At 37.1% G+C, this 16762-nt stretch overlaps 1 protein-coding gene across 1 annotated transcript in view; it reads left to right on the plus strand.

Annotated features, from left to right (window-relative positions):
- LOC145999203 (uncharacterized) overlaps positions 1 to 15336 on the plus strand; it is a 100772-nt gene extending 85436 nt beyond the window's left edge. The window contains exons 3-4 of the mRNA XM_083136136.1: positions 10280 to 10738; positions 15258 to 15336. Of these exons, the coding sequence (XP_082992262.1) occupies positions 10280 to 10738; positions 15258 to 15336 (538 nt within the window). The remainder of the gene's footprint in view (positions 1 to 10279; positions 10739 to 15257) is intronic.
- Positions 15337 to 16762: the final 1426 nt, after the last annotated feature.

A 16762-nucleotide genomic window follows, 5' to 3' on the forward strand; every position in this document is an offset into this window, starting at 1 on the left:
AGAAAATTTCCCATCCTGATCCCGACTTCGGGAAATGACTTCCTGACTTTTTGGGATCCCGAGCAGTTGGGAAATACCGAATGGTCATTTTAAAAAGTTGTTAATTCTCGACGTTTTCTGCATTCCAAGTGACTGGAACTTATCAGAAATTGTTTGTTTTTATTCCAGAAATGCAAAAACAATCACTTAAGTTGAAAATGACGTATAGAATTCAAGATTTTCAGAGCTTCGGGAAATTTCGAACATTTCCCATCCTGAAAATTTCCCGACATTGTCTGGAAATGGCGATTTTTTTTACATCCCGAATGTCGGGATTAAAAAAATTTCCCATCCCGACCAAAAAAATTCTGTCCCGCAGACCCCTATATTCTGGGCAACATAATGTTGTTTTTATTATGTTTTTTCTCTGCGCACAACCTGCACCTCTCTGCCTCCCAGAAGCTTCCACGGGCATGTGGAGGGCTCATCAGGGGGTCCTGGAAAGACCCGGGGTCACTTGGGAGGGCCCGGTGGATATTCACCTCTTTCCCTCTTCCAAGAGAAGACCTATAAGCGATGTTCATGTGGAACAGTCGGTACATCAAAAGCATTCAGAACAGTCTTGTCCAGTAAGTGCATAAACAGTTTATTGGTCCATTTTCGAGTCTGTCTTTGTGTGGAGTATGTACACGTCATCTGGTCTGATTTGTCAACGTACCCCATGGACTTGTTATAGTTGACAATGGCAGGCTTGATAGCATTGCCATTGTTATCTATGAAGTGTCCGTCTACTGATGTTGGATGCATATTTATGATCGTTTATTCTTCTCGTTTGTCCTTCCAACAGGTCACTGTCAAACCTCCTTTCACAAAAGCACAAATATCTCCTTATCTCCTTTTGTGAGACGTAAGTGCTTTGGTATAAAGAGGGGGGCAAACCTCGTCGATTTAGATCACAGTACCGCAGCACTGGATTCCAAGAGTTGCTACTTCATTGTATAACGCAGGAGATGAGAAATAGTTCCCATAAACAATTTATGACCATCTGTTTCAGGTCAATGACTAGCTGATGTGTCGGTGTCATTTGCTGCCTGGCATCGTCTGTTTTTGCCCAGGTATACTTTCATGTCGTAAGTATATCCCATTTCCTCACTGATTTGAAATATTTTTATTCCAAATCGTTTGTGCTTCTTCAGGATATACTGTTTGAAGATCACCCTTTTTTTTTTTAACAGAACCATGACCTCATCAATGGATATACATTCCGTAGGAACGTAATGCCTGCTGAAATTGTAATTGATTCCATCAATGAAGAAATGTATGATCTTCCACAACCTATCATAGTCTCAGGCATTTGGGTCTTGGTGTTGGGAATTGTCCTCGAAATGAAGAAACCTGAGGAAAAGTAATAAGCGTTCTTGGGTGATAGCTTGTCTGAACCAAGGGGCTGAAAATATTCCATCACATGTCCAATACTCAGTTATTCTGTCCAGCTTGTGATGTCCCAGTGCCAATAGAACAGAAGAGAAGATAAAGAATTGGTAAATCATAAAGAGAGTTGCTGGACTACTTGTCCCATGTTTTGCAACACGCTGGTCGTAATATCTTTGGGATTCCACCACCAGTAGATTGAAAAGTAAGTTCATAAACAAAAGTCTGAAGAAGTCCAGGGGGGATGAATTGGCATCCATGGGGGCAGTCACACCGTGGTTATCTGTATACTGTAAAGCAGTAATCCGTCGGTCCCGTACAGTTGGTTTGCACCATGTCAAGTAATCAGGTTCATAGTCACTGTCGCTGTCTGAAGCCATCCCTGTATCATCATCAGAGTTGTCGTTACTAAACACCGTGAGGTTGGAATTGTTGTCATCATCTGGTTCCAAATCCGTATCTAATGCATGCAACTCTTCATCAATATAACTTAGTGGCAAACCGGGTCTTCTTGCTATCTTACACACCTGTACTCGTGTTGGAGGGGAAACAAATGGAAAACCGGCACAACATTCTGCCACTGATCTATATAGAAAGCCGACACAAAACCCCACAAACAGTCTGCCACTGAACTGTGTATAAAGCCGACACAAGAGCACACAGTCCACCACTGATCTATATAAAAATTAGACACAAGAGCACACAAACAGTTCCCAACTGCAAAAGCACACACAACCACTTGTAACACTGCAAAGACAATGAATTCGCCCTTCAAGATGCCTTCCTGAAAAGGCAGCCACCAACCCCTCCCCCTCCTCCCGTGGCCTGGATAAACATGTCATTGCAGCCAAAAATAGCATAGCATGGCTGAGGAGAGACTGGAAAACACTCTTCCGACATGCTGTAACCTGTTTGGAAATGAACAAAGGCATCGTAAAATATTTTGTCCCAGCGATGTAACTCCTCTCAGCAAATTTGACCCCCCCCCCCCCCCCCGTGCAACTTGGCTGCCAGCCCATTACCACTGACATGTGAAAAAGGAAGCTGGAAGAATATTTTGGTGCATTCATTCCCTTACTAGAAGAGCCTATGCATATCCCAGAAATGAGAAAATAGCGGAAAAAAAAAAAAAAATAGAACGTGATTTTTGGAGGGCTGACCCCCTCCCCCCATATAACTGAAATTATATTAAACCTTGCTCATTGTTCATCACATACCTCATGACTCATGCAGAACTCAAAACATGTATATCCGAACATAATCAGAGTCACAGTATGTCCAAAACTCAGATACTACACACAAAAGCATCTTATCACCTATAGGTGACTTACAATTTTCAAAGTGAAATTTTCACCCCCGTCCTCAGAATTCCAGCCTGGGACCTAACTTTTGGGGACCTGAATCGAATTTAGGCATAACTTGGGGGGGGGGGGGGGGGGAGCAGAAACAAAAATTTGTGAAATCAGAAAAATTACTCATTAACTTGATTCTCAGGTCCCAGGAGCTTAACACAAGTTTCATTAGCTCGTTAATTCTGAAAATTTGTTAGCTGCGCAAGTGTTTCGTCCAACTTATGCCTAATTAGTCTGAAACTCCTTGAATACAAGACAATAGCAATTACCACTACTATATCTAATGCCCATTATTGTGTACGTAATTTCATAATCCATTTTTGGTACGCAAGCGATCAAGAGAATGAATTCAATATCAATTCTTCTGTACTTTTAGTCATGATATTTTATAAATCTGTTTAGCTTGCTGCAACTACCAACTTGACAACCCATGCTGAAAATATTTCCAACAAACAATATCACATTCCAAACTGGCCAATGTGTTTTAGCTTGATTGATTGGTTGATTTAGTTTATTTTACTTTGCTTTTCTATCACTTTTGGCTAATGGCGATGAGTGATGAAATGAAGAAATTGATGAATGGACACTCACAAACATCCATGCCCAGGCAGGGATTCAAACCCAGGTCGCCTGGCATCGTATCACGATGTGCTAACCATTCCATCATGGGGGTCGGCCCATGTATTTTAATTCAGTGATGTTGAAAGATAATGTATGTAACTTCACATTTTTCACAGGCAGCCAACTGTCAAATAGATTTGATGTTTTGCAGGATTTAAATGATGATGAAAATATAAATGAAACAAACGTAAATAAGAATTGGGAGCACATACGTAATGCAATAGAATCAGCAGCTAAAGAAAGTATAGGATACCATAAACCAAGAAAAAGTAAGCCATGGTTTGATAATGAATGTCATAATCTAATAGAAATAAGAAATCAGGCTAGACTTAGGTGGTTAAATAACTCTGATGATACAAATCTAAACAATTATAATAGAATAAAGCGAGAAGTTAACCACACATTTAGAAGTAAAAAAAGAGATTACTTGAAAAGCAAAATTAACGAAATTGAAACAAACATCAAAAATAAAAATATCAGAGATTTATATAAAGGTGTAAATGAGTTTAGAAAGGGGTGGCAACCTAAAGTAAACTTGATAAAAGATAAAGACGGTGATTTTCTAGCTGACCCAAGCGATATTCTAAATAGATGGAAGAACTACTTTCATGACCTTTTAAATGTCCATGTAGGAGATAAATCAGAAGTAAATGAAGTCCACACAGCAGAACCTAACTTAACTGAAGTTAAGGATGCTATTAAAAGGCTAAAGAATAACAAAGCACCTGGCATTGATTTAATACCAGCTGAGTTAATTAAATATGGTGGAAATTCATTAATATATCAAATTCATAAATTAATTTGTTTAATATGGAATAAAGAAGAAATCCCTCAACAGTGGAAAGAATCCATAATTGTTCCTGTGTTTAAAAAAGGTGATAAAATGAACTGCAATAATTACAGTGGAATTTTACTACTCTCAACAACATATAAAATATTATCTAACATTCTTTTAACAAGACTAACACCATATGCTAATGAAATTATAGGTGATTATCAATGTGGATTTAAATGTAACAGATCAAATTTTTACATCAGACAGACACTTGAAAAAAAGTGGGAATATATTCAAAATGTCCATCAGCTATTCATTGGTTTCAAAAAAGCATATGATTCGGTCAAAAAGAGATAAATTATATAATATATTAGTAGAGTTTGGAATACCTAAGAAGCTTGTTAGTATGATAAAAATATGCACCAGTGAAACAGAAAGTAAAATTCGTGTGGGTATTAATGTGTCTGACAAATTTACAATTCATGATGGGTTAAAACAAGGAGATGCATTATCTCCATTGCTCTTTAATTTTGGCTTAGAATATGCTGTTAGGAAGGTAAAAGAAACTAACGAAGGACTAAAATTAAATGTTGTGACTCAGTTGTTAGCATATGCAGACAATGTAGGCTTATTAGTGGATGATATAAATACAATTAAGAATAATGCTAAAATATTTTTCAAAACTGCTAAAGAGATAGGTTTGGAAGTTAACAAAGAGAAAACTAAATATATGCTTACAGGCCGAAACCAAGTGTTAGGTAATAATCAAAATCTAATTATTGATAACAACTCGTTTGAACCAGTTTCCAAATTCAAATACTTAGGAGTAATATTAACAAATGAAAATTATATTAAAGAAGAAATAAAAAGTAGGCTTAATTCAGGAAATGCATGTTACTTCTCTCTTCATAAACTTTTGTCTTCTCGTTTAATATCTAAGAAACTAAAAGTTAAAATATACAAAACAGTAATTTTGCCTGTAGTATTATATGGATGTGAAACTTGGTCCCTTACATTGAAAGAGGAACATAAATTGAGAGTATTTGAAAATAAGATCCTTAGGAAAATCTTTGGACCTAAAAGGGATGAGGAGACAGGTGAGTGGAGAAGGTTACATAATTTAGAACTACATAATTTGTATTCATGTCCAGATATTATTAGAATAATTAAATCAAGAAGACTTAGGTGGGCAGGCCATGTGGCATGAATGGGAGAGGAAAGAGGAGTTTACAGGATTGTTGTTGGGAAACCAGATGGTAAGAGACCTGTAGGAAGGCCAAGACGAAGATGGAGGGACAACGTTGAGATGGACGTAAGGGAAATCGGTAGGGATGGAAAAGAGTATATAGAACTTGCTCAAGATAGGGAAAGATGGAAGGCCTGTGTTGCTGCAGCCATGAACCTTCGGGTTTAAGAAGGCTAGGGAGTTAGTTAGTTAGTTAGTTAGCCAACTGTCAAAGGAACTCACCGCTTTAATACTCCTGCCTTCTTGTGTAGATGTACTTGCAAATTTTTAGAACCCATCCTTCGATGAACACAGCCTTCACCCCCACCTGTTTTATCAGATTTCGTTCATTTCGAAGACAGATTCCTGATATTGCAGAGTCTAGAACTCGTAATGCTCACTTTTTTCACTAACATTCTAGTTTCATAAAGAAATCTAGTTCATTATTCTAGAAATAGAACACACATGTTCTTTAAAAAAATGACTTTGTAAAGGGCTCTTTCGCTCACTTTAAAAATTCCACGTAGGCTATCTTCGTGCACTATTGTCCCTCTCATACAAATGACAGATTCTGTGGTGACATGTACGAGTCATGTGACAACTCATTTGTAACTTGCACATTCATTGGGGTTGCATTATCCTGCCAAATTCTGTGGACAAAGAAAAAGGAAGAGGGAAGTTTGTCAACCCTGTCCACTTGTTTGACAGTTCCACGAATTGAACAGCGCTTGAGGCCACATCTGCATTTGCCAAAATGAGCTTCCAGTTGTCGGAGAAAATGTTGCAATTGAATGGCGAAATGGGAAAAAGTAACTAAATTGCCAATAATTTTTGTTCCCCCCCCCTAATATCATTCCCCCCTGGTTATAAAATTTATCAAGCAGAGAGGGGGACAAGTATCCAGGGAGGGGGAATTCCCCCATCCCCCTCTACAAATACCACACTGCCTATAAGTGACGGGCTGTCGTTTAAGGGTTAAATCTGCAGCATTTTCAGCTTTAGTTTTATGTGGATTAGCGTCCACTTCCCGTATAAATTTTATTTTCTGGTCAAGAGTGTGCTTTTCATCTTTCTGTTCTCCATAGCCGACCAGTAGCAACTGAAAACGTTCACTGAAGGAACCACTATTCTGTTTTTATTATGGAACACTGCAAATGTCAGCTATTACCTATCCCATTTCATCACCTTGTGTTTTTGTAATGATAAGAAATGTATACTTCTGTGACATTGTGACATAGCTTGGTTACGTACAATTCAACTATATTTTATGAAAATTAGTACAAATAAGACCGAATTACGTATAAATGCAGTACGTACAAATGAGGTTTAATTAACACATTTTTAAATTATATTCTGCCTGGACCTACAGTAGTGTAGTATAAAACAGAATTACACAGAACTGAGCTACGGTATATTGCAAAATCATGTAGCAATTTAAGCTAAGAGATTAGTGTTAATTTGATGTCATTATGTAGGAATTAATTAAACACATACTACAATAAGTGTTCTTTAACAGAAACACTTAAAAGTATTTTTAAAACGAGGCTATTATTTTTTGTCAGTAAAACTATAGCTACATAATATGGTCATGTTTCTTTTTTTTTATTGGAGGAAGGTAGAAAGTTGGAGGAACAGGGTAGAAAGAGGGGGGAGGAGGACACAGTTAAAGTGGGGGATGCCATCTTCATCTCGCCCGAGTGAATATTTTATCCTTGAAAAGCCCTTGGACTTACAAACAACAAAGCAGGACTGAGCTGCCTTGTGCCTACTGAACAGAAACAGTGATTCAAAAGGATTTGTAATAATCAGGTAAAAAATAACACGAAAGTAGCTCGTGCCGACTGTACAGCGTGAAAATTTCCAAAATTCATCTTGAGGCATCTGCACCCTCCAGTCTTGCTATTTCTCTGAAGCCATCATTTTTCAATTCTTTTTCATTGCCCCTCGCAGGTCAGAAATAAGCAAGGCTAAAAGATGCTATATGTCTAATTATTGTTCGTGTGGATTATTTTTAATTTTACTGTATTTCACTATTTGTTTTAATGTTAAGAACGGCACAAGAACTTCCTATAAACAGTGCTGTACAGGGGCGTAAATAACACCCCCGCAACCCCTGCTTTCGGGGGCGCAGTAAGAATGATAAATTAAGAAAGATCAATAGTTCACAAAATATTTCCTTTCAGCGTTAAAATATATTTTCAACCAAACATATTATATTTTTATGCCCATACAACTGCAAACAGAAAATGTTAATCACTAGAAAAGTAGAAAATGAAATACCAGATTGGATGAAAACCTTCATTAGCTGAATAGTTTGCCATTCATTACGTCGCTGAAGGCAGACAACAGTCAAGAAAATGCATTTTTCTACCGTGCTTTAGATATTCTAGTAAATGAAGTCAACACTAGATTTTACAGTATGAAACGAATCAAAGAAAGCTTCACCTTTCTGAGCCCTCCTGCCCTAACAAAACGCACCAATAGTCAGTGGAATCCACTACTAATTTCTGCGAGAAATATGATGATGATGTATCTTGCACTATAGATACAGAAATTGTTTGTTTTCGGAATGTAGTGTTAACTGAAATCAAGAGAAGAAACATGTCGAACATCAGCGAAGCTGCAGAATTCCGCTTGATAGAAAACAAAATTCTGGCTAGTAGCATTCCTGACATATTACTACTTATGTGCTGTATTTGACCCTACCTGTGATGTCATTATCAGCTGAGAGGTCGTTTTCTAAGCTAAAATTGATCAAATATTACTTGAGAAGCACAATGGCGAGAGTCTCATTGAGTGGACTGGCGCTGTTAAGCATCGAAAGTGAAAACTGGACTTGATCAAACTAGCACAGGAATTTGCTTCCATGAAGAGATGCAGAGGACTGGCCTAATGGGCATTTTGACAATTTCGTAATTTTTGTAGTAACAGTGAATTTTCATAGGATAATTATAATGCAATATCAATATCATTTTGTCTGTTGTCTTAACCTTCCGTACAAGTTTTTACATTGATTTGAATTACATGTAATTGTCATAGTTGTATATGCCTAATATAAATGTAGGCGTGAATTAATATTTTAGAAAAGAGATCTTTTTTGCAGGGTGGCGCAGAGCATGTTAGTTACGCTACTGGTGCTGTACTTGATAAAATTGCAATGTGGAAGAATTCACAGTTACTTATTTTGAAGCAATGTGATATTATATAAATTTTTGAATGTATAATAGGTCTATATCATTCCCAAGAGTCAAAGATTTACATTATATGAGGGGGTGCAGTGAAGAGAGGAAGGACTACCCCATACAAATCCTACTCTGCTACTCTGCTTATATGTCATGGAGAAGCATTTCTTTTCCATGAATTTAAAAACTTACTGAAATTATTCCAGAACACACCCATACATGGTCCTATGCTCCTGCGTCAATTTTTCGCTTACAGACACAGTACAGTGTCTAAATGTTGCCATTTCATTTTCTAGCTTGTAAGAAACGTGAGTGTTTCTGAAATTCTCACAATCGCTTGGAAGTTTATTTGCGGCAGAATCACAGAATCCCAGCCTTAGACTTGCAGCAATGGAATCAGCAGAAGTGATGCCACGATTAAAATATTTTGGTCATCTGCATTACTGGACTGAATATCACGAAAATCAAGGGAGGATACACAAATGTGTGGTCTCTCAGCTTGTTACAACACTCTTTCTCATTTCCCATTCTAATGAATTCCATACAAAAGTGTGAAATTATGACAGCACTTCTGAACAAGTTCACCGCTTTTAAGGCAATCATTACAACTCCCCTCTCTACGAACAAGGAACTTGGATTTTGTTCAACCTGTGGGATGTGTTTCCACTGCAATAATAGATTTGGAGGTTTCAAGGAATACATTTTCGAAAATCTATCAGGCTTCCTAGAAGATTGTTGCTATCATGTCGAAAAACATTGATTAATAAGGGGGAAAGTTCCAGAACTTCAGGGTTCATCTATTGAAGCTGACAGAAGAAAATTTAAAGAATGTCAGGAAAACTAGATGATCATGAAAGCGTTCATGCATCATGATATGGACACAAATTCAGGCATTAAGAAAATTAAAATCTGAATTTTTACTTCACATTTTTAATAATTTGAAAATACATATATTTGCACTTTAATATCGGGGTTAAGTTGTAAGTTTAAACTTTAGCGAACAGCGTGACACTTGTTCTTTTATCTGTGTTGGTCACAAACAATATTTTGAATTCCTTATGTCCAATTTTTATAGACCCTATATAAAATAGGTGTATGTGTCAATTCAGCCTTTACTGTAATGATAGGTCATTACAATCAATGACTTCTTGGTACACTTTTTAAGAGAAATTGCCACCGCCCTCTTGGAATTTTCAGTCTGACACTGCAGAGATCCACCAAAGGTTTGTATCATTATGGGGTTGTTATGTACAGATGAATTACCACTTCATTCATAGACATTCCTCAGTGGCAGTATCATGGCATGGACATTTTGTCATGGCAAAGCATTTTCCCCACATTGTGATGCAAGTCTTAGGTGTATTTTGGCCCCTGATACATCTTCAGACTACAAAAAATGAATCACTAATATGCACTGTTGTTGTTCGGTGCAAAGCGAGAGTGGCATGGCCATGTTTACCCTGACAAAGAGGATAATATAATGAGTGATGAAATTGAATATGTGCTAAAACCAGTAAATTGTTTCTAAAGTACAGAAAACTATTTACTGACTCTAATGTGTTTGGTCCAAGTGGGGAAATAAAAAGTCTTAATATTTAATGCTGAACTGAAAACATATTTACATTTTTCTGAGTATGTCCATTCCACTATACCTTTATTTTCAGTGCTTTTGCACATATCAGTCATTATCTTATGTATTTTTGTTCTTTTCCAGATACCTGAACAAGAAGCATTTGGTCCAAGATGTCGCAAGGTCAGTTACCAATTTCCTAGTACCTGCTGGAAAGTCAAGTAAACAAGAGCAGCCACAAGATAATTCAGAATGTGTCAATATAGAAGGAAATTTTGAGCCTGAACCTTCACCAAAACACCTTAAAACCAAGACAGATATTGAGGACGCCAAGCATTATGATAATACAAAGGAGAATGGTGTCAATGCAAAGGAGAAGTTTTTTAATCACTCAGTTTACAAGAAAAATGTTATTCCTCAAGATAACCTGTACATATACAAAAGGGTTCACACCAAAGATAAACCTTTCAATTGCTCAATATGTAATAAAGATTTTACCTGGAAATCTAACCTTAATGTGCATATGGTGCTTCACAACAAGGAGAAGCCTTTCAATTGTTCAATTTGTGACAAAGGTTTTGCCCGTGAAGTAGATCTTAATAGGCATGTGAGAGTTCACACCAAAGAGAGGCCTTTCAATTGTTCAAATTGTGACAAAGTTTTTGCTCGAAAAGGAGATCTTAGTAGGCATGTGAGAGTACACACCAATGAGAGACCTTTCAGTTGTTCAATTTGCAACAAAAGATTTATCCAGAAAGGTAATCTTAATACACACAAAATGGTTCACACCAAAGGAAAATCTTTTAATTGTTCAATTTGCAACAAAAATTTTGTGCATAAAGAGGATATTAAGAAGCATGTGAGAGTTCATACCAAAGAGGGGCCTTTCAATTGTTCAATTTGTGACAAAGTTTTTGCTCGAAAAGGAGATCTTAATAGGCATGTGAGAGTTCACGCCAATGAGAAACCTTTTAGTTGTTCAATTTGCAACAAACGTTTTGCCCGTAAGGGACACCTTGAGATCCATGTGAGAGTACACACCAATGAGCGACCTTTCAGTTGTTCAATTTGCAACAAAAGATTTATCCAGAAATGTAATCTTAATACACACAAAATGGTTCACACCAAAGGAAAATCTTTTAATTGTTCAATTTGCAACAAAAATTTTGTGCATAAAGTAGGTATTGAGAAGCATGCGAGAGTTCATACCAAAGAGAGGCCTTTCAAATGTTCAATTTGCAATAAATGTTTTGCCTGGAAATATAGCCTGAATATACATCTGAGGCTTCACACCAGGCCCGTAGCCAGGCAGACAGGAACTGCCATCAGCTCCCCTTGACATTAGGTAAACGTTTTTTCATAATTTGTTTGCAGTAAAGAGTGGAAATGTAGACAGCTCACAACTTTAAGGATAAATCCACAGAACATGAACAGCAGCTATTACATTCGCTCATTTTGTTTATGAGCAGAAGTAGCTGCAAGTATTTAGAATATTCTCTAGACTTCAGAAAGTTCTTTCATAGGGGAGCTTCTTTATCTGTACCTTCACTGTCCCTGTTGCGACCTCCCATTTAGACAGAAATCTGTGACACTGATGACATCATGCAAATTCCATCTGCATCTGTGTCAAAGGTCAACAGCTCCCAAGATTTGGGAATGAAGGGGAGTTTAATTGCTTTGGCTGGATGTGGAATATACTGAAGGCACTGTGATGGAATATTGTGCATTTTTTTTTTTTGTGTGTGTGATATAAATACTATAATCTAAAATAGTATGGAATGTGTAAGGGATGATTTCAGTACCTGTCAATTAACACTTCAAGAGATGTTTTAAAAGATGTAGAAAAATGTAGTATTTGTATAGTACAGAGTGTTTCAAAAGTTGCTCAACCCAAACTTTGAAAATTTATATCACGAAAACCGTAAGAAATATTTATACCAGGTTTGCTGCATTATAAAGCCTCATCCATTAAGATATTTTTCAATGCTTGACACTATATGCTTACTCCATTCAGAAAATTAAATAAATTAATAACTGCCGGAAGGCAGCGTTAAAATTTTTCCAGAAATGTACTTTGGAGTGAGAAAACTATATAAGATATTATCGGAGAGCCATAATTAGATGTCCGATGGTTGATGCGATGTCAATCTGTCATTTGCAACCAATAATGATCATGTGCAGCATTTCATGGATTTATGACTGGTGATTTTATGGGTTGAGTGAAAAGTGCCATTTTTGGGACATATCTCCCCAGCTGGTAACACTAGCAGGTTGAAATTTTGTCACCAGACGCACACAACATGTGCCTAAGTATTGTCTATACATTTATGTGAAAAATCATAAGTCGTTATTTTGTACCGAAATTGGACTCTTGAGAGAATCCTAGGCTGCCCCTGGCTACCCTGAATTTTCTTCACTCTCGCTTCGACATTAGTGTCCGGTTATTTCAGTATGGTGTATTCATTGGAGCAGAGTGCATGCATTGTTGAAGAGTATTTTACTACTCATTCTTACACTCATGTGCAATAGGTTTTCCAAGAAAAATACCCTGCTTCTTCTGTACCTCACAAAGCGTCGATTTCAAGAAAGCGGAAGTGTTTGTGACAAAAAAAAAGAAGTGGTCGCCATCGGTTTTAACCCCTGCCGCAGTGGGGGATGTGCGTAAACCTTGATAATTGATTGATTTGTTTAAGTCCACATTATGCACAGTAAGGCTAATCAGGACTGGACCTACAGTTTAAAGTGGGATCCGAACCTCTATATGCCTCCACTGGATATCGACCCAGTGAACCCCTTGATTACAAGGAGACGACGGTACCACTGCGTCATCGGGAAGGCGTAAACCTTGATAAGGATAAACGCTTGAAGTACTGCAGGTGGTGTTGATCTCTCATCGAAGAAAATTGCATCAGAATTCTTGATTTCGTTGTTTTGTTTTTTTTTGTTTTTTTTTCACTGATGAAGTTTGGTTCCATATGTTAACAACCAAAACAGCAGAACAAGGTTCGCTGAAAATCGTCATGCGCTCCACGAGGTACCGCTCCATCCAAAAAAAACCTGGAGTATGGTGTACTGTGACACATGAGTATTATGTTTATTATTGTTGTCAGACTGTTTCCATTTTCCGAAGACAAAAATCAACAATATTAAGCACCAACAGATGATCCCACATATTGTTAAGAGTTGGTATTTAGTGTTGAAGATCAATTCTCAGATGTTTTCAGGAAATTTAAAACATTTTTCTTTATTTGATAAATGATAATTTTATTAATCCAGTGATAACCTACATGATTAGTTTAGTGATTTAATCAGGACACTTAATGTCCAAATTAAAATAATAATTAAAAAGTAGACATGTAGAAGCCACATTTATGACTCACCCTTACCATTTCGTAACAAGCTCCCGTCAGCTGTGTTGGAATGGCAGGGTTGCCAGGTGCGTGGAAATTTACACATAAAAGTCAAATTTCGGTGCAAAATTATGATTTTGATATTTCTTGTAAATGTATGGCCAATACTTAGGCACGTGGTGTGTACATCTCATGACAACATTTCAACCTGCTAGTGTTGCCAGCTGCGGAAATATGTCCCAAAAATGACACTTTTTCATTGGACCCATAAAATCACCAGTTATAAATCCATGAAATGCTGCACATGATCATTATTGGTTGCAATAATTAATTTTCTGCATTTAATAAATTGATAATGTTAAGCATTGAAAAATATTTCAATGGATGAGGCTTTATAGTGCAACAAACCCAGTGTAAATATCTCTTATGGTTTTGATTATATAAATTTTCAAAGTTTGGGTTGCACAACTTTTGAAACCCTCTGTATATGATACAAGGCACGTCCAGAAAGTAAGTTCCGTTTGGTAATAAAATTAAATTGTGTACAGATACAGAAAAGTTATTTATTGCACAAAATTCTACAACTCTTAAACTACTTTTCCACATAACTGCCGAAATTTTGCACGCATTTGTCATAGCGTGGCACAAGTTTTTGTATACCTTCTTCATAGAAATTTGCCGCCTGTGTCTTCAACCAATTGGAAACAGTTTCTTTCAGCTCGTCGTCATTGTTGAAGTGTTGACCGCCAAGGAAAGACTTGAGATGTAAGAACAGATGAAAGTCGCTAGGAGCGAGGTCAGGGCTGTACGGAGGATGGTCAAACACGTCCCAGCCAAATCCCTGTAGGAGGTTTTTCGTCACATTTGCAGTGTGTGGTCGTGCGTTGTCGTGAAGAAAAACAACACCTTTTGACAGCAATCCTCGACGCTTATTCTGTATTATTCTGTATTATTATTATTGCGCAATACAGAATAAGCGTCGAGGATTGCTGTCAACAGGTGTTGTTTTTCTTCACGACAACGCACGACCACACACTGCAAATGTGACGAAAAACCTCCTACAGGGATTTGGCTGGGACGTGTTTGACCATCCTCCGTACAGCCCTGACCTCGCTCCTAGCGACTTTCATCTGTTCTTACATCTCAAGTCTTTCCTTGGCGGTCAACACTTCAACAATGACGACGAGCTGAAAGAAACTGTTTCCAACTGGTTGAAGACACAGGCGGCAAATTTCTATGAAGAAGGTATACAAAAACTTGTGCCACGCTATGACAAATGCCTGCAAAATTTCGGCAGTTAAGTGGAAAAGTAGTTTAAGAGTTGTAGAATTTTGTGCAATAAATAACTTTTCTGTATCTGTACACAATTTAATTTTATTACCAAACGGAACTTACTTTCTGGACGTGCCTTGTATTTATAAATTTTTTATATAACTTAATGAGCCCCTTCCCCCCCACACACATAATTTACCTTCATTTAATACTGTTAAATTTTTTAAAAATGGACTTGGTTTACAAAGCTCCCGTGATAACCCGTGAGCCCCCATGGAGATCAATTCTAGCAACGGGCTTGCTTTACACCAAGGAGACACCTTTTAATTGTTCAATTTGCAACTAAGATTTTCCCCATAAAAATATACTTTCTCTACGTGTGAGAAGAGTACATACTTGAGTTTGAATTTTGGATTTAAGTCCACTTTTTTGGCCTGGAAGGCTACTCAGGACTCTACGTTCAGTTTAAAGTCAGATTTGAACCACTTGTTCCTCCACAGGGCATCGAAACTGGGACCCCTTGATTACAAGGCAGCAACTTTACCAGAGAGGACGTACATTTCAAAGAGAAACCATTAGGATGTGCTCACATGGAACTTAGTAATTGGCAGAAAACAGTTTCTTGAAGGAATATTTCTTGAAGCTTCCCTGCAGTAAAATTACTATAAAACATGTTTGAAAAAATTGTATAAAGTGTCTTGTCATTAAATGACTGAAAAAGGCTGTTGAGAAGTATGCAGTGTTTTTCTTGCATTAATCATGATATCTGTCCATAAATTACCATGACTTCAGAATTTGTCAAGTTCAAGAAGGTTGTGTGGGTGGTAATCTATTACCCATTCTGTTCACACCAGTTGGTATATAGGATTGCTTCTCAGGCTGAACCAGCAATCATCTGGAATATCACCATTCATCCCAATCATGATGTTCAATTCACCACTGGAATCAGCTCTAGGTGCAATTTTTTTTTTCATGTGGGTGAAAAATGTTGAATATAAATATTATTATTTATCATATTGCTTTTTTCTTTGTTCAAAAATATGGATTGAAGTTGTTATATAAGAACTAAATTCAGTTCTTTACTGATACAACTAATACTCAAATCTTGTGCTTTAAAAGTTACGTTTTTCAGATGTTAGCTGAGTTGTATTTGAAGGGGAGAACTGTATAAACAAAATTAGAAACATATTTTAGAGATTTGCATGTTGAAACATTAAGTATCATATTTTTGTATGTAAATTCTAATATTAAAATCATTTATGTGCCAATATTGTGTTTTATTGTGTATATTTCTGCCCTTCTGAAGAATGTGTGTATTCTCTGTAAATATGAAGAAAATCTTTACAGTTACATTTTGCAATTAGCAAGATTGCAGTGTGAAGCCAAAAATTAACCAAGTTTGAAGCCTTCATAGAGCAATAAATGTAGTAAATGATCATGTTAGTATAACACACACTCACACACTCACTTACTTGCGTTCTGTTCACACCTATTTCTCCATCGCTGATTTCCTCCTCTACCATATCTTCAGAAATTATTTCGGCCTCTGTAGTTTCTCCAAGTTCCTTGGTATCTAGCGTCATTTGTCTCCTTTCTTTCGCAGAGTCCCTATTTCTCTCATATCTTCCATTATCTCTTCCTGCGTCTCTTCTTTCTACGTGGGTGACACTAAAAGTTTTTAGATGCGGCAGCACTGATTGCAGCAATACATTCCCAGTCAACAAGGTAATGTTGCCACAACGTTGTGGCAACGTTAGCCCCTAACATACCTAACGTTGTTACAACGTTGAATGTATGTTGATACAACATTGTGAAAACGTTGTGTCAACGTTTCAGGGTCATTTTTTTCAACGTTGCTGCAACGTTGGTTGACAACGTTGTCACAACATATACTGAACATTATGTAGCAACGTTAGGTATGTCAGGGGTTAACGTTGCCATAACTTTTTTGCAACATTACCTTGCTGCCTGTGTAATTTATGAATATAACAATGCATATTTAAAA

The sequence above is a fragment of the Lepisma saccharinum genome, chromosome 15, assembly GCF_977018435.1.
Source record: "Lepisma saccharinum chromosome 15, izLepSacc3.1, whole genome shotgun sequence".
Taxonomy (NCBI): Eukaryota; Metazoa; Arthropoda; class Insecta; order Zygentoma; family Lepismatidae; genus Lepisma; species Lepisma saccharinum.